This window comes from Sander vitreus, chromosome 7 (assembly GCF_031162955.1).
Source record: "Sander vitreus isolate 19-12246 chromosome 7, sanVit1, whole genome shotgun sequence".
Lineage (NCBI taxonomy): Eukaryota > Metazoa > Chordata > Actinopteri > Perciformes > Percidae > Sander > Sander vitreus.
In genome coordinates this window covers 7,591,438-7,609,943 of record NC_135861.1, presented here as the reverse complement: position 1 = coordinate 7,609,943, position 18,506 = coordinate 7,591,438, and the positions used below count along the sequence as shown (strand labels likewise).

The 18,506-nt window shown below is 41.1% G+C and overlaps 1 protein-coding gene across 1 annotated transcript in view; it reads right to left on the bottom strand.

Annotated features, from left to right (window-relative positions):
- Nucleotides 1-18,506, bottom strand: part of ctnnbl1 (catenin, beta like 1) — a 70,770-nt gene that overhangs the window by 1,814 nt on the left and 50,450 nt on the right. The window contains exons 14-15 of the mRNA XM_078254377.1: nt 6,135-6,272; nt 5,669-5,741 (exon numbers count right to left, since the gene is read on the bottom strand). Coding sequence (XP_078110503.1) covers nt 5,669-5,741; nt 6,135-6,272 — 211 coding nt within the window. The remainder of the gene's footprint in view (nt 1-5,668; nt 5,742-6,134; nt 6,273-18,506) is intronic.

Below are 18,506 nucleotides of genomic sequence, written 5' to 3'. Positions count from 1 at the left end.
GTTTTCTCTGGGAGACACTGCAGAGTGAGAGAATGAAGGGGTCTTTCCTGACAAGAGCCTGCGGGGTTTAGGAGGACGAAACACAGCTGTCAAAGACACCAAGGAGATTTTGTTTTTGTGAGGGGGGAGGGGTGTTTTTATGTTATTAGATAGTACATAAAGGATAGTGACAGACATAATAGGACTGAGGAGAGACCTCAGAGGTATTGTGGAAGAACCCAACTTCAACACACAAACCCACATTAAATTAGATCATTCCAGTTTATTACATTTAGGGTCTTATTTTTGTAGTTTTGGCAATCATTTGTATGTCATGATAACTTTGTAAACACCAATGTAATTGCTGACGTCTCGGAATCCAGCAATTTCTAAAACAAAGTTTAAATGGGCAAGAAACATACGCTCAAATGATCAAGTCTCCAGTTGAGCCTACATATCTAAACCAGTTCATTTAAAGGTAAAACCAAAAGTATGCAATCCAAATGGTCTGCACAGAACCTCTTTACTTATTAGTTTAAACCTCTTTATATACGGTTAGTTGAGATGATTAATGAGAAAAACACAATTTGTATTAAATCTTGCCTAATTTGAAAACGTCCTTAAAAGGTGCAGTAAGGGATGCTGCGCAAAGACATATGATATTTGAACTCAACTGACAAACATGTGAAAGTGTGGAAGGTAAGCAGCTTCCAGAGCAGCCTTGAATGGCAGCAACAGGGATTTGCACTAGATCCAAAGAAGTGTGGGATGTTACTGAAGTAAAAAATGGCAGAGTTTTAAGGTTGACTGAAAAAAGCAAGTAAGGGGATGCGGAGAGAGCGACTCAACAAAAACTACAGCCTCTTTCACTGCCAGCATGTCATTGTGCCTCTGTGTGTGTGTGTGTGTGTGTGTGTGTGTGTGTGTGTGTGTGTGTGTGTGTGTGTGTGTGTCCATGTCTATAAATGGCGGCGCAGTCAGCCACACAGACAGAAAGGTCAGAGATACGGTGACTCTTCAACTCTTTGCAGAACCTTTTCTTTGACATGCTGGTACTCTCTCCTTCTGTCACCACGGCAACACGGCAGAGGACAATACAGTACTGAGCATCGCCATTACTCAGGTTAGTGACTGGGACTGATGTGCCATGAGTACAAGGAGAATCATTTCCAGGAGCAGTCTCTGCAGCAGCAGCAGCAGCCAAGGATAGGGACACACTGTAGGACTCGTGGTGTGATTACACACAAAGCACTCGTTCAAAACACTGTTATACCAGTCTGAAACTGGCCTGATCCAGCTGGCACAGATGATCCTGTGGTGTGTTAATGTAACCACCATAATGCTATCAAATGCATCAGAAGAATACGATTCTTTATACAGTACGTGGAGATACAATGAACAGGCAAATACGAAAGTGTAAGATCTGAAATGATGCATTTTGCAAAGATATCTCTAAAAAAAAAAAAATGGTATGGCTATGTTTAGCCAGCTATCTGCAGAGCTGTTCTGTGAAAATAGCAGTTTTCAAGGAAAACGCCAGCATTAACAAGTAGCATGCATAGCCAACTAATAAAAGAGCCATGCTGTCGCATTGGGTAACGGATTACTTCATCACTATAAATGCATTTCTGATCTTTGGAGAGTAGTTCCATGTTGGGCAGATGCCGCTGCACATGCTCAGACCTTGATCTGCGTATATACCACTTTGCTAATTTTCCATGTACAGGGGTATGTTTTTTAATATTCTTCTATCTAGCCAGAACAGACAATTCGACATTCAAACTCACTTCATGAGGTGAAAAAAAAAAGGGAGCAAGGCTTTGATCTTCTCTCAAGCTCTCTTTTCATGTGAACAACGGAGTGCAACACTATAAAAGTCTTCCACGAGAGTCTCACCCCCTCGCAATGAGTGGCTTCGGTTTCCATTCTTGTCATACAGTTTCTCCATTAGTGTTATCTTATACAGTGTTGTCATTTACAGTTAGTCCAAGAAATGTTCACAGCTGCAAACATAACCTGCCTAAAGTTTCTGAAATGAAAAACCTCACAGCAAGTTTTTACATTCGTGAAATCAATGTTCTTCCTTCCAGTGTGCTAAGCCTGTCCTTCCTGCACAACTGCTTCTCATTCAGCACGCTAAAGCCATTAAGGTCAAGACGGCAGAGCCGGTGACACACTCTGCATGTGCTTAACCTTCTTCTGCAGTTTCACATTGACCGGGCGGGGCATTTGAAATGGGAGAGGGCTCCACAGTGCGGCCTGATGGATGGACACACGCGCACACACACGCACGCACGCACGCACGCGTAATGGCATTACACAGTGCAGGTGCGTGTACACACAGCTCGTAAAAAACACACAAACACAATTTATGACAAATACATAAATCCCATCAAGATCATGCAAGGACAAGTACACACAACATGCAAATGAATATGTGTGAAGTGTTGCACTGAAGTATACACATGCAAGGGCACACATGAGTAAAATATGCAAGCTAAACCACAAAGGAAAACTGAACAGGCACACGTGCATAGACTTCTCAAACTCAGACTCTCAAAGATATGTTAAAATGTAAAACATATGCACATGAAAACAAGCAAGGACATGTATGCAAAGATAAATATCTAGACATGCTAACAGCAAACATGATGTGCACACCCAAAAGTGCTAAAAAAAACCAAACATGTTAGTAAGCAAAAAAACGTCCTGTGGAAACTACCCGGACAAGCCAGGCACACGTGTATGCAAATATGCAGATGACAACTAAAGTAACACACCAGCACATTTAACATTCTCACACACACACACACACACACACACACACACACGGATTGGAGAATTGCCACGCTTGCTGGCACCGCCATGCGTGACGGATGACTCCATCTACAGAGCTACATGCCACCGGGAGCTGGAGGGTGTGTGAACGGAGACTCGTCCTCGAGCTTTATCCGACAATGATACAGGAAGGATAGATGTCGCACCGGGAAGAAAAAAGTCACACCTGCTAGGTCTTTAAAAACCAAACACAAAACAAATACAGCAGGACAGGAAATCTTTGGGATGGGGGAAAAAAAGAATGAATGACAGATAGTCTCGGCTCCTCTCACAATGACAATATGATTAGATTACAATGCGTAATTGCACACTGGGATGCATTTCTGCATATTGTTTTACCATCTGTACTCAGGTAATGTGAAGTAAGCAATAAACACTTGTATTCATTTATGCCTGGACATTTCAGATGCTAGATTTGACTGTTTATTTGTTGCATAAATAAAAACCTAGCATTTTGTACCTTAGCAGTGCTATATTGATACCTTTATCATCCTCCGTTCCTCCAGGAGGTCTCCTATGCGTGAACAGTACGGTTTACTTGTGTCAATGTACAAATGTACACACGCAAAGAGGGATGTACTGGACAGAAACATGCACAGAACAAAAAGTTTGCCTGTGCCTTTCTCCTTTGTTTGAAAGAATAAGGAAGAATTACATTATTCATAGCATTTATATACAGTATATTCCAATTGGCAGGCGAACAGCATGGGCTTACAATCAAATAATAACCACAGCCAAAGAGCAGCGGTTCCCCCTGAAATGTTGCTTCCTTGCCAGTGCGAGAAACACTCGGAAACACTTGTCAATAAAATGCTTCTCCGAAAGTAATCTGAATTGTTTTAGGAGCAGCGACCGTAAGTATAATGTGTATTTTTGCCCTGCCAAAATACTATTGGGAGTCCACCGAGGATTTACATAGTCAAATCTGATTGGTTAAGTTTTGCCTATAGTAGATTGATTGTCGAATCATGTTCTTCTTCTCATTTGTGACATTGGCTTGCATTATTTCCACACAGACAAAAGAGCTGAAACACACCCGATGCCACGAGTTGTCAGTTGTATTTTTGCCCCTTCCGTTTACATTTTATGTAGAAAAAAAACATTATTGGCCAAGATACATAATGAGACTGTGCTGTTGTTTCAGAACAAACAGCTGTTTGGTGTTTGGTGTTTGGTGTGTGTGTGTGTGTGTGTGTGCGTGCGTGCGTGCGCGTGTGCCGCGCTGTCAACGGAGCGGAACAGACGGAGAGACAGACAGACAGAACACATCACTTAGTTTGGTTCAGCCTGCTTGCTTTTCTTGATTAAAAATAGAACTTTGGGCCCTAATTTATTTCCACCCATTGCAGCAATAAGACAGAAGCGCTTCGACATGGGAGTGAAGGAACAGTCGACGAGAGAGCTACAAGCCACAAACAGCTGTGTCTAAGCTTCTACCCTGCTGATTTGACAGATAATCTTCCATAAAATAATAAAAAAACATGTTTAGCGCTCTGCTCGTGCTACGTTTCTGTGTGAGTGCTCGGATTGATAAGTGAAATAGGCGAGCTATCATGATTTATTGGAAGAAACCAAGCAACTCTGTCAAATCGGACATTCAGAACCCTTATATAGCCTCAATGGAATGATCCTTTGTTTCATATTCACATCTTCCCCCACTGCGACGATTCAACTGTATGATTGTCCTTGTCCTTTTATCGAATTTGAACGGTCTATTCCTGGTCACCCCTACCAAATACAGTACATCTGACTTTTCTTATTTTATTCTTTTTCACTCAGAGGTAAAGGGTTTGTGTTTTTGGGCTAGGGCAACCTTTATATCTAATAGGGATTCATAGTTGTACTCAGACACTACCACTTGGGTTTGTTATTGGGGGCAAACCATACCTAGTTCATGCATTCATTCCTTCAACTTAAATGTAAAAAATGCAGTAAAATATTGGTATTATTATGTTTTGACAGTAACTGCATATAAGGGTATTTCTTTAAAGGGGCGCTATGCAGTTTTGGCCATTTCTTCTCTGTTTTCTCGCTTTTTGGTCGCAGGTCTCTCTATAGAGCTCCCCCTACATCTTCGGAATAGATATTTGGCAGCTCCTATGTTTACTTGTGTCTGACTCCTCGCTCGGTCAGTCGGTCGTTTCCTCTTTTTCTGTTCCTCCGACAATGCTTTCTGCTTCTTTTTTGACGGCTCAGCCATGACGATAGTGTGAAAAACTCCATTGCTACCTTGCTAACCGGTTCTTGAATGGCCGTATGTGTGCAGTGCCGTAAAGCAATTTGTTACATCGCGAGACCGGATATCACACGATACTTCCTGATGCTAAGGCCGGCGGCTCGCCTGCTGAAAGTTGCATGGGTGGCGCTCACAGGCGCTAGGGGGGAGCGAGACGACCACCATTCAACTCAAAAAAAGTCATATAACCATTCCAATGACTCCGAAGCTGTTCAGTAAAGGTAAATTAAGCTAAAAAAAACTGCACAGTTCACCTTTAAAGTATGTTAAAAGTAGGTGAAGAGAAAGAGAAGAAAGACCTTTCTAATCCACCCTGTTATATACGTATATTTTGTATAATATTTTAGAAAGAAGTCACGTTAGTTTGTTCCTGATTCTTCCCTATGTTTTACATTAAAGCCTCCCAGCAGTATGGAGGGCCATGAAATATCTGCAGTAATAACAGCAGATGAGCGCAGAGAAAGCAGAGCAAAGACTGGCTATGTTGTTATACTGGGAAACAGCACAGTACAGGCAATGGTATTTATTTATTTTAGTTTTCCAATACCATTGTTTGTTATTAGACGTTGATTTTATTTGAGAAATGGCCGTATTAAAGAAAATAAAGTTACTTACCTCTCATGGTGTGTCGCACTACTTTGACAGAGCCTCCTCTCAGGTTGAGAATTTGATGGACCCTCTGCTGCAGCTAAATGCAGAAAAAGAAGACCAGAAAGCTAAGAAATCAGTATGTATATATATATATACACACACATCTTTTTGGTCAACCCTGTAATCATGTCATTCCAGAAATAGATGAAATACATGCACGGGAAAGATGTCTTAAAATGCTAGCAGTTGATAGGGCTTGTTAAAAAGAAAGTAAGGATATGCTGCAGATTTTTAAGCAGCAGTGCAAAGTGTTGTGGTGTCTACTCAAGCAGAGTCCAGTGAAACCTAAACTTGTGGTGAAGTGGATGAGTCATATGGCTGCACTGCTCATAACATCTGACTCCTGTCTGCTTTTATAGCTTGTTTGATCAGTTGTCTCAAAAATACTTAATCCTTGTGAGTGTGTGTGTGTGTGTGTGTGTGTGTGTACCTGTGATATCCCTGAGTTGCTGATCTCCACCATAATATAGCAGATCAACTGAAGGACGAATAGTCCGGCGTCCAGGCGGCGAAGGTAGAACTCATCCTCAATGCCGTCATCTAGGATCTCTCCCCGACGAACCATCTCCTGCACAGACACACACACACAAAGGTAAAACACACTCATAACAAGATAACAAGTTTTTATGCATGACGAGGTGAATAAATCACAGTTTACTTTCTATTGTTCTCTGCACCCTTAAAACAGATTCAACAAACACAGAAAACCAGAGACAAAGTTTAATTTAGGTGTTGTTTTTCAGCCTTTTCCACAAATCCATTTTCTCCATCGACCAGACACACAAATCAATTGATTGATTACACACACTCAGACACAAACACAAACACACACACACACACACACACACACACACACACTTGCATAGTTATCCATCTTAACAACCCTGTCAGTATGCCAATAACACAGTGCTGCCAATAAGCACACAGTCCACATTAATCATCATTAGAGATTAAGAAGCAGACCTGAGGGGGAGAGGGGAGTCTGAAGTGTAAACCATTGGAGTGGTACAGAAACACAGTGTGGGCCCCATTTTAACGATCTGAAACGCAAGTATCAAACGCCAAACGCTAGTAGCTCTGTGGGCGGATCTTGGGCGCTGTTGCTATAATACCAGCGGGATAAATGACTCTTGTGCCCGACGCAAATCTAAAATGGGTTGGTCTGAAGTAGCTGCATTACTCATAGGTGTGGTTTGGGCGTAACGTGCAATAAACCAATCAGAGCGTTATCTCACATTCCCTTTAAAAGCAGGCGCACCTGTTCCATGGCGGATTGCTATTATAATGAAGATTTGCTATGCACACACTCTTAATACATCCATGGGCGCACGCCAGGAGCAGTTTACAGCCTAGGAGACTGACGTTTGCTATTGATTTTTCTTTTTGTCAAAATGTAAATAAAGAAATGTCACAAAAACATACTTTCCGATGTTTTGGGCTCACTCTCACTGAATCACGAGGTTATGAATGCATGGTGATATTTTTGCAATGTAGTCTAACATTAGACTGGGATTACCTCACTATAGACGATGCAGCTCTTCTGTCTCTCCTCTCCCGTGCTGCTGCTGCTGGGGCATTTGGGTTAAGTGGCATCGGCACACGCAGTTCAACATCACATCTCCTTAAGTCCTCTAATATTTCCTCATTTATGTCATCAACACATCCATGATTCATGGAAATGTTGTGTAAAACAAGGTCATATTTTTCCTTGTATTTATGTATGGTTTGCAAAAATGGGAACTGCTGAGTCCGTGAGATGAGAGAAGCAAAGTGTATGGGCGGTGTGCACACTCTACATTACGGCCAAGCATGCGCCCTTAAAATAGCATCTGAATAACGCGCCACTGACTTTAGACTAGATTTTTCCTTGTCTGTGGCGGAACCGTTTTCTGAAACTGCAAAATAGCACTAGGGAACACGCCTCCTCTTTTTGCTGAACCGCCCCCGGGATCACAAGTTCATTCCCAATTTACCGACGTGAGTCTGTTGAGGGAAAAGTCCGTTGTGCGTCGAATGATGCATGCGCCGGTGTACAAAGTCAAGCCCTGTGTGCGTTAGTGTGTTTTGCTGTCACACAGTTTTACGTCTATGCATGGGCAGTAGGAAGATAGTTAAGGCTATACATGCCATTAAATTATTGCAGTGAGGAAAACCGCATGTAAACTTACTCTACATTCCCTTTTTCTTTTAGATCTGCGCCTCTGCCAAGGAAGTTATGTTTTCAGTTTGGTTTATTGTTTGTCGATTTGTCCATCGATCTGTCAGCAGGATTACGGAACAAATACTTGCCCGATTATCATGAAACTTGGTGGAAGGGTGTAGCATGGGCCAAGGAAAAACCAATTAAACTTTGGAGAGGATGCGAATCACGGGGCAGACACTCAAATTATTTTTTGTTTTTGTTAATATTGCGAGATAGAGCATAGCCTTGGCGGAGGTCTGCACTCTCTGAGTGCCCTTCTTGCAACAAAATTTGACAGTTTTCACAATCCATATTCAACTGCTATATATTAAAGACATAGGTTTAAAAACACATAGCATTAGTAGTACTGTAGCCAGCAGCCATAGTGGTAAATTGTCATCGTGGTAAAATTCCATTAGATATGTTTTTTGGTTAAAAGGGGGATGGACTAGGGCGGTGCAATTAATCAAAATTTAATCGTGATTATGATTTTGGCTCCCAATGATCACAAAAACAGAATAATCGAGAAAAATAATTATTTAGCTCATTACGTTTTGCAAGTATACTAAAAGTTTTAAGGTAAATTTCGCAGTTGTACGTTTTTTTTTTACTGTTGATTTATTTAACTTTTTCCACTGTTTTTAAGTTCAATAATTGCAACATCTTTCCAGAAGTCAACGAGTAATTGTGTTAAATTATTGCGATTTCAATATTGACCGAAATAGTCGCGATTACATTTTTTTCCATAATGGAGCAGCCCTAGGATGGACATTTTTATTCATTTATTTTAGCCCTGATGACTTCTTTTATAATCAAATGATGGGTCAAACTAGGCCATCAGTATTCCTAACATTAGGCTGTAATTTTTCATGAACAGTGAAAGTAAGTAACTTAAAAATCATTTCATATAATTATTCATGGATGTTATGGAACAATTCACACAAACTGTCTAAAAGATTACAATTTTCCAATAGTTTAGTTCACAGAAAGAAAGTGAGTACTAATGGCGTTTTTCCATTACATGGTACTCACCTCGACTCTACTCGCCGCACTGTGCGTCCGTTTTCCGTTACAGATTTTAGTACCGCCTCAGCGTGGCTGGTCGTCATAGCGGCGCTGCAGTAAACTGCCGTGACGTGAACGCGAAACACACACACACACACACACACACACAGAACGTCGAAGGTGTGTTGATGTTGCCACAGCCAGAAGACACATTTAGTTTCAAATGAAGCTGGAGGCAGCAAAAACACAGCTGGCTAAACTATTTAAAAATGGCGGGTTTGTTCAGGACACCCCCCGTCTGTCGCTTTCACGTCACCTTTTGGTATCGGCTCAGCTCGCTTGGAACCTCGACTGAGGTGGTACTAAAAAAAAAGTACCTGTTAGCAGGTACCAGGTATTTTTTTTCGTAATGGAAAACCAAAAAAGGCGAGTAGAGTCGAGGCGAGTCGAGCAGGTACCATGTAATGGAAAAGCGCCATTACTGACACATGTAACCTACATACTAAAAGTCTACCTTATAAAATGTCAGTATCAACGATATTTGATTCATACACTCACGAGTCTGCATTCATTTTAGTCTCAGAGAGGATGACCCAACACAAAACGAGCAAAATGTTCTACAGTATGTGACACAGTAAATAAAAAAGGGCAACTTTTCAAACTGTTCCTAATGAAAACAAATAGCTTTTAGCGTCGAGCTAAAGGGTACCACACATGACATTTACATCCCAATGATTTAATCTCAGAGAAAATTAAAGCTTTCAAAAGGCCTTGTCCTTAAAGATCAATAACACTGTAAAACCCAATTATATCTGTGAAGTTCAGCTCATTAACACAGCTCAATCAAAAGGGCAACTCCTGAGGACTACAGTACTAGACTATTCTGGGAAAACCATTTGAGCTGCAGGTTGCACAGCTGGGACACAAAACAACATATCCATTTTTGTGACATTGCATTCTGAAAGCAGGATGTCATCCTGCTTTAATGATTTCATCCTGAGAGAAGAAAAGACAAGCCAATACAACTTCAGAACAAAACCCTACTGAGAGTTATTACATTGTAAAATAGTCCCAAAGCTTGGCCTTGTTGCGGTCAACTAGCACTCATTACAGATGGAAAAACACATGAAACAAAGCTATTTAAGTGTAAACTGTGTTGCCTCTCTGTCCTGTAGGAAAAAAAGATGATCTCAGTTTCCAGGACTACTCCCCTCATTATTTGGAGCCAATACAGTAGCTTGCGGCAATGTTACACAAATTTCACAAAGATACAAAATACAGGATGTAGGCCTTAATGGCCAATAGATAGGACACAATACATTCATGTGAACCCCTGGGGGAGAGTGAAAAACAGCATGCATATAAACATATGTGCAACACACACCCTGTGTTTGCATTTTCTCGTATTGTTTCACACAGAAAGCAAGTCTATTTCCTGTCGTCCTCATTAGCGCTCACGGCCAACACTGCAAAGGACAGCTGGAGGCATTTTCTGAGAAGTACTTTGACAACTCAATTACTGTATATCCACGTTTCCATTACAGCTGGTGGGTCAGCCTATTAGCTGCAGAGGGACGGGACTTTATCCCAACCATATGAAACAATGTGACTGCAGGGTCTCAAGGAGTACTTACTGGAGTGGGGTATGTGGAATGATCGTGGTGAAGCTCAACTAACTTGAAAAATATAGAGATTATGATTTGATTAAAACTAGTGCTGTCAGTTAAACGCATTATTAACGGCGTTAACGCAAACCCATTTTAATGGTGTACATTTTTTTATCGCGAGATTAACGTTCTTTTTGGCCTAGCAAACTTTTTTTTCACATGCTGTTGCGCTAGGGTTGGGTATCGTTTGGATGTTTACGATTCCAATGCCGAACCAGTACTTTTAAAATGATTCCGATTCCTAAACCGATTCTTGAAAAACGACATAAAAGAAAGGCTCTTTTATAAAAAAAAATAATTTTAAATTGAAAATTATTTAAATGTAACAATATAATAACGTTGAGTGAATGGTTAATATGCTTTTACTTCCGTTGGTGAGTCCAGAGGGAAAATATGGCATTTTAAAAGTAGCCTACATTTACGGTAGCTAGCTAACGGTAGACTACAGAGAAAGGGTGATATTTTTACATCCATTTTGGAGCAACAGAGGGAAAATATTTCAGTCGACACATTAAGTGGAACCGAAATTTGCGTTCTAATCCGGTCCGATTCCTATGGAACCGGTTCCTACGCAACCGGTTCCATAGTGGAACCGGGTTTCGGTACCCAACCCTAGTTGCAACAACTAGTAACGTTAGAAAAACTACAACACCACACTGGATCTAGCTAGACCGGAAACAAAACAACAGGCACGCCGCACACACTTGTTTGGGCTTGCGAGCCGGCCAAAGAGTAGTAGGCTAACGTTACGTTTTGAGTGGATGGCGAGCGCGAGACGCCGAAATGGATGCCAGTAAGATGGCATCCATTGCTGAATGGAAAGTTTAGTTTTTAAAAGTTGCCAAATGGTTCCATTGACAAGACCAAAGTGATCTGTGTGTTTTGTCGTTGTGAACTGAGCTATCATCGCAGCACGTCCAGTCTGAAATACCACTTGATGGTCCAAAAAAATCCTTATTCATTCAGTCTACCATACTTCAGCTACACATACGCTGAATGATTTAATTAATGTAACCTTAAGAAACTAACAGCTTCTACCTGGATTCACCTGGTTAACCTTCACTAATCCAGAAAAAAAATCATGTTCCTAATGTCTTATATACTCACTGTAATAAAGTATTTTTATTTTATTTTTTGCTGCTACTATCTGAATGAGCTAGAAGGGCTGAAAGGCAGCAGAGCTCGTCTTTGTTGTTGCAATTTGTTTTGTTACTTTGTTGATGGTGTTTTGGATGGTGTCGTATGTACAGTACCGTTTCTACCATGTTATTTTTTTTATGATGCACCAGAATTGCCCTCCGGGAACAAGAAAGATCTATTGAATTGAATACTGTGGTATGTTCACTGGCGAGGACCCAAGCAGCATTAGATCAGGCAGCTCATCAAAATAACTGACAGGTGCTATGGTGTTAAAAAAAGCTGGTCCTGAAATGCATTTCCTGCCTCAAACAAATACATGCCGCCACCAATCGGAGCTGTAACAAATCAAGAACACCCCGTCATTGCCATTGTCAACTTTTTATGTAGCTACACAGGCTTATACATTTGACATTTTACCAAAGAAACCGATATTTCCAAACAGTTTTGTTTTTTTAACACATGATTAACCCAGAGGAGTTTCATGCCTATTAAATAATAATACATTTTATTTATATTACACTTTACATTACAGCAATCTCAAACTGCCACAGAGCATATAATAATGCAATTGAAAAACTCAAAGTCAATAATTACATTTAAAAAGATCAAGGTCAATAAATAGTTAAAAGGAAAACCTATAAAAATACATTTAGTAAAAAGCTTTTTTTAAAAGATGTTTTTAGGTTTTGTTTAAAAACATCTGTAGTCTGTGGGGCCAATTAAAGCCTTAAAAGTGGTCCAACTGTAAGTCACCTTACTTTTCTAACACTTCACACCTGCAATAACTCATCCCTCTTAGCTCCTCCATAGCTATAAGTGGACTTGTCAAGAAAAAAAGAAAGAAAGAAAAACATTTTCAAATAAGGTCCGAGACAAGTCAATTGCTGCACACTCCAGGGAGCCTCACCATAATGGAACTGAGAAAAGATGTTCAACACACGATGAATCAAGCCGGACCTTCGAACGTGTACATTGAGAGCAAGGTTTTGAACAATGACAGGTGCATTAAATATTCATTATTGGGAGCAGTGGAGCTGGACATTTGGGATATTAAAACCAGGGCAGACGCGAGCAGTGTGGCAGTATTCATTACAACAGCAGAGTTTTGTCCACTTGTGAGTTTTGACATTGCAGCCAATATCTTTTGTGTGGCAGCTCAGTCCCTCTGGCAAACACCGGACAGAAGAAGCAGAGAAAGAGTAACGTGTTGAAAGGAGGGATTGGACAAGTCAATTACTGCAACCGCAGGGGAGCCTGGCAGCCTGGCTACAGTACAGACAAAGTAATAAGCAGCGATTTTCAGTCACAGTCCCTTTACTGTTACTCAGTCGCATCGCGCATGTGTGTTTGTGCCATGGGGGGGGGGTATGATTTATGGAAGACTGTGTGTACAGTGCGAGTGTTGTGCATATTAGAAACCGTGTGTGTGTGTGTGTGTCAGCGTGCATGCATGCGTTGCTAGTTGTTATTCCAGTGTTCTTTTCCGCTGGGATGCTTAGATGCAGAATTAAAGTGATTTCTTTGTCAGCACTTTGCAAAAACCTACTGTGACTGTGTTCGTGTGTGTGTTCGTGTGTGTGTTTGTGTGTGTGTTTGTGTGTGTGTGTAGGACACAATGCTCTTTAAAAGGGCTTAAACAAATACCAGAATGACAGAGGCTAGATATCCTCATTAAAAAAACAGAGATACAGAGGTTGATAATGAGGTAAACTTTGGGGAAAAAAAATTGAACTTTGCGAGAGCGCGAGGCAACATGCTTCATTTTCAAGTTATGATAATCTCCCGAAAAACAACAGCCCTGTGCTTTGGGAGCACATCAATTAAGAGTTTGTTCACAAAGTGGGGCAAAGCAAAACCACAGTGTTAACAGGAGGGAGGAGGTACTTGCTACTAAGAACACCATAGCATTCAGACTGCGGGACACAGTTTGTCTGTGTTGAGTCCCAAGCAGCTATTCCTGATCTTTGACAGCTGCCGTCAAACTGCCAACATATAGCAAAAAAAGACTAATCAAAATACAAAAGGTCTTTCAAACATTCAAACTACACGAGATTACAGTCTAATGATGAACTTGAATGCACTTTATCAGTTATTTATCTTTTGAGATGTCATATTAATACCTTCTCCTAGCCCAGTTAAGGACTGTCTCATCCTCTGCGTAGGAGGCAGCCCTGGATGGGTCACTCAGTTTAGGCAATCGGCTGTGCACTGCTCTTTATCGGAGCAAAATCTACCATTTAGCCTTCATCCTTAAAGTCTTTTCTGTTGTACAGCGTTTCCTCTATGCTGACCCTGCAGTGGCAGCCTGCCACGGCACCAGAAACAAGGCAGACACACAACGCAGATGCACAACGCAGTCGCGGCTGCAGTTGTAAGTGCACTAGGGTTGGGTACTGAACTCGGTAGTTTTTTGGGTACGGACCGAATTACGTCGGTACTACCGAGGACCTATTCATGCTAAATCAAACAGTACCAAATTTTGGTAGCCTACCTGAGAGCGTGTAAGCGCAAGCTTATCTGTCCTCTCTGCATATTGACAGAGAGCAGAGCTCCAACACACACGCACATGCGCGCAGAGGTGCGAACAGAGTACACCTGTCGAGCAAACTGGTTTAGAGTGTGGTTACAGTTTTTCAAAACTTCACACAGACCTGCCCCGACTGCTAAAAAAACAAATCCTAAAGGAAACTATTGTAAAAACAAAAAATGCGGTTTCAAAACAGATAAAGATAAAACATAAATCTCACTTATGTGTGGCTTGTCAAAGTAAGTTTTCCAGCGTGAAATGGGCTCATTGTTGCCCATTGTGTCTGTTGAGGAAAACACATCCCCAGGCACAAAAAAACACGGTTCTTACCATCTTTTAAGTTTTCAAGGAGGTGAAGAAGATGCCGCACTAGAAAACTTGGATAGGTGGCATAAATGAGAGATTCATGCTAATGCAGTCTAATACAAATGAGATCTCCATTAAGGTTATCATGTTCAAGTTTTGTTGAAACGGTTTCAGATTCAGTGACACGGGGTTGATACCTGGACTGTCAAACTAGAAAGTTGCTGAGTTCCCGCGGTAACAAACTGTCATCAAATCTTTTATCTCTCCTGTCTTATTAGCAGAGTAGTGAACAAAACATTCAGCTAGCAGCTTCTCATTTTAAGCCGGTGCAGTCGGTTTCGATGTCAAATGTCGCTAGCGTCAAATCAGCTGTTGCTAATTAACGTTAATTCTGTGAGTAACTTCAAAAAAACATGCCTGTTTTCAGGTTAAAAATGCTTTCTCTGCAGCTGGTGTCTGTACTCAGCCAAATATACTGTATGCACCACTGTACAACGGTGAGTGACTGTCTGGTTCCCACAACACAAACCGAATGATACATCTTCTTTAGTAATATGATCTAGCTGATCACGTCATGTCACGTTCAGGAGTCGCATTCTGCCAGTTAAATTGTATTTCATACCATATCAATAAAGTTCTAAATCAGGACCTTTAGTATTTGAGAAAGTTGCTTGTGAAAAATAAGTTATGCCAGTCAATAGGCTACTGTTATTACAATGTACCAGATACATACTGTATTTCCCAATTTCAAATAATATGTACAATATTTTACTATGTAGCATCTTTGGTACGAAAATGTGTTTTACAATGAATTGAGTTCTGGATTCAGATTGGATAAAATGCTATCAAACCCAAATCACAACGGGTCACAAGAATTGGCTTTACGCTGTTTAAAAAGGGAACCATTATGAAAGCACAATGCATTCCTGTCTTTCGTTAGGTCCCCTGTATTGCAAAGAATGTTGCAGTTTCCTCGAAAACGTATTAGCCGTTAAAAATAAGTTCTATTGTAAACATAATGAATAGAAAATAGGTTAAATGAACCCCTTTACAGTTCTTTAAACAGAGGACGGAGACATTTTCAGGCATCTGGAGGCATTTGTGGTGAAATGTAAGAATGTATAACCAGACTGGACTTAAAAAGGTAAAAGCTCTGAAGTTAAAATAAACCAGTCCAAACATGACTGTGTGCAGAGCAGAACATTTCTCAGCGCTGCTGTGTTCCACTCCTTCATCCTCAAAAAATGTTATGAATGGGGAAGGAGTGATAAATGAGGGAGATTGAGGGAAGATGCAATTATGAAGGGAAGACAAGAATGATGTGACAAAAAAAGTTCACTGAGGACGAAGGGGGAGGACAGCGAGAGAGAGAGAGACTAAAAACTAAATATATAACATCCAGGTGCAAAACCAATTCCAACTTAACATAGACTGGTGTTAAAATGTCTACTGTCAGCAATGCTAAACCAGACCATTTCTGCTATACACTCTTGCTACAACCCAGTACAGGAAACACACGGACACACACAAAGACGCACACACACACACACACACACACACACACACACACACACACACACACACACACACACACAGAGTAACTGGGTTCTTGGGTGCTAGGAAAATGCACTCAGGCATTTTACAGTATCGAGGTCGCCTCGGCCATGTTTTGCTGAGCCTCATCTATCTCCAAGAGCTGTTACCAACAACCTGAGAGCAGGGGAGAGGTTTTGAATAAGGAAGGAAGGAAGGAAGGAAGGAAGGAAGGACAGGGAGAAAGTGTGAGGATATGATGGAGGGAAGGATAAGACAAATAGAGGATGAGGAAATATGAAAATATGCAGAAAAAAGACGCAAAGAAAAAAAAGGTGTAACTGAGCGGCCTACAAGCAAGTAAAAACAGGTAACGGGTAAGATGCAACAAAAAGAGGATAAGAAAATAAAGGAGACCACATGGGGAGAGAAAAACACGGCACTTAAGAGAAGAGGGAGGAGAAGTGATGAATGTTGGGGGGTAGTACAAAAGAAGAAAGATGAAAGAAAAGAAGAGAAGGGGAAAAATGAGAAGGATGAAAAAAGCAGCTTTAAGGGCAAGAAGGAGAAAATCAGAAGGCTAGAAAGAGAGGAGATACCAAGGTGGGAGGAAAATAAGCAGCTTATTAAAAAGGGACTGGGCTGGAGACTGGGAGAAAAAGCAGCAGCAGCTTTTTCCTTTGCTATCCTCCTGAGAAATCTGTGGATAATATGTTGCAGAGGAAAAACATTTTGCTTACCGCCCCTTAAGAACAGGCTTAACTAGGGGAAACCAAAAGGCATGGTAGAGAGAGATAAAAGGCTGCTGCTGACGGCAGCCGATTCAGCTGAGGCGCTGGACAGAACTGGGTTTCGGCGTCTTTATCACCTTATTTAACATAATTTGACATTTGGTGGAAGCTGCAATTCGTGATTGTGAGTTAAAGTATCATCTGGGTGATTTCAGTATTAAGAGTTGTAACGGTAGGAATGGAACAGCAGCCTTCTGTGCAATCTAGTGGGCCACACGGGGAAAGAAACCCAATCTTTAATACGTTGCATCAGTGTCATTTTAGACCCAATACAAGACAATAAAAAAGAAATCCATCCACAAACAAGCATGAACAATTTAAAACAATCCTTAAATAAATTGTGTCAATGCAAAACATTATCCGACCTCAGATCTAGTTAAAAACATGTAATATAATATAAAAAAAAGTTTTTTTTTTTCTTGTTTTTTTTTTAAAAGCTTCATGAGATGACAATCACTTTAATTTTAGCCCAATTTAGGGTAACAAAGCACAGGTTCTTTAGGGTTGAATTCAACTTTTTTTTGCTCCTGAAAGTCAGTACGCTCACATGAAAGATGTAACCCTGAAACCATTCCATTTCATACGAGCTCCACCCTCCAAAAAAAAAAAAAGGCTCACAAGAATTTTCGAGCACCACCTGTCATTTTTCCTAAGCACTAATGCAGCAATATGTATTAAATTCTATTTTAAATATGAGATTATTCTGCATATGTACACTACCGGTCAAAAATTTGGGGTCACTTAGAAATTTCCATTCCACTCCATTACAGACAGAATACCAGCTGAGATCAGTTGCATTGTTTTTTTTAACCAGGGCAGCAGTTTTCAGATTACAGTAGGTGCTTTCCGACCGGATAGTACTTGTACTTTTTAGAGGAAAAGTACACTTCTAAGCAGTTCTAAGAACTACTCTCCCCCAAAATCTTTTTTTCCGTTTGCATTCCCACTGGCCAAGTGGCCATAGAGACTGGTAGGAGGGTTAAGGGAGTGGCGCAAGCACGGCAACGGTCTTTATAGCATCGTCACTAGACCATAGCGCCACATACAACAACAAAGCAGCATGGAGGAGGCCGTACGTGGCCTGCAGTGCCTGCACCTGCGCATCAGTCCACTTTTCCGAGTTCTGCATTCCGTCCATTCTCGTAGTAATTCACGTATTGTTTTGCTCAACACAGACGGGGCTTTATTATACTCGGAACAGACCCCGCCTCTGCCTGCTGCTGCGCTGTGGACATGTGTGTGTGTGTGTATGTGTGTGTGTGTGACAGCCGGCGAGCCGCAGGACACGCTTGTGGAATTTAACTCCGAAAAGACAGTTAACCACAGGTTCCCATTAATCTTATGATGGACATGTGATGGACATAAAGCGTCTTATTTACGAGAGCGGTCTGAGAGACCTCCAGCTCACAGCGAGGTGTCTGAGCATGACTGGCCGAGCGACGAGCTAGCGGCCGGGGCAGGCGCTTGCTGGCTGTCGCCTCACTTCATGGAGGTTCTCAACTCCGAAAACTTTTAAGCAAATTGTCAATTCAGCATCAGTTTTCGCAAGACTGCCTATATTCGAAATCTAAACAGTTCATTTCTCGCCTAAAACGTTGTCAGAAGTGAATTTAATGATGAATAAGATGGTGAAAATTGTTTAAAATGTCCC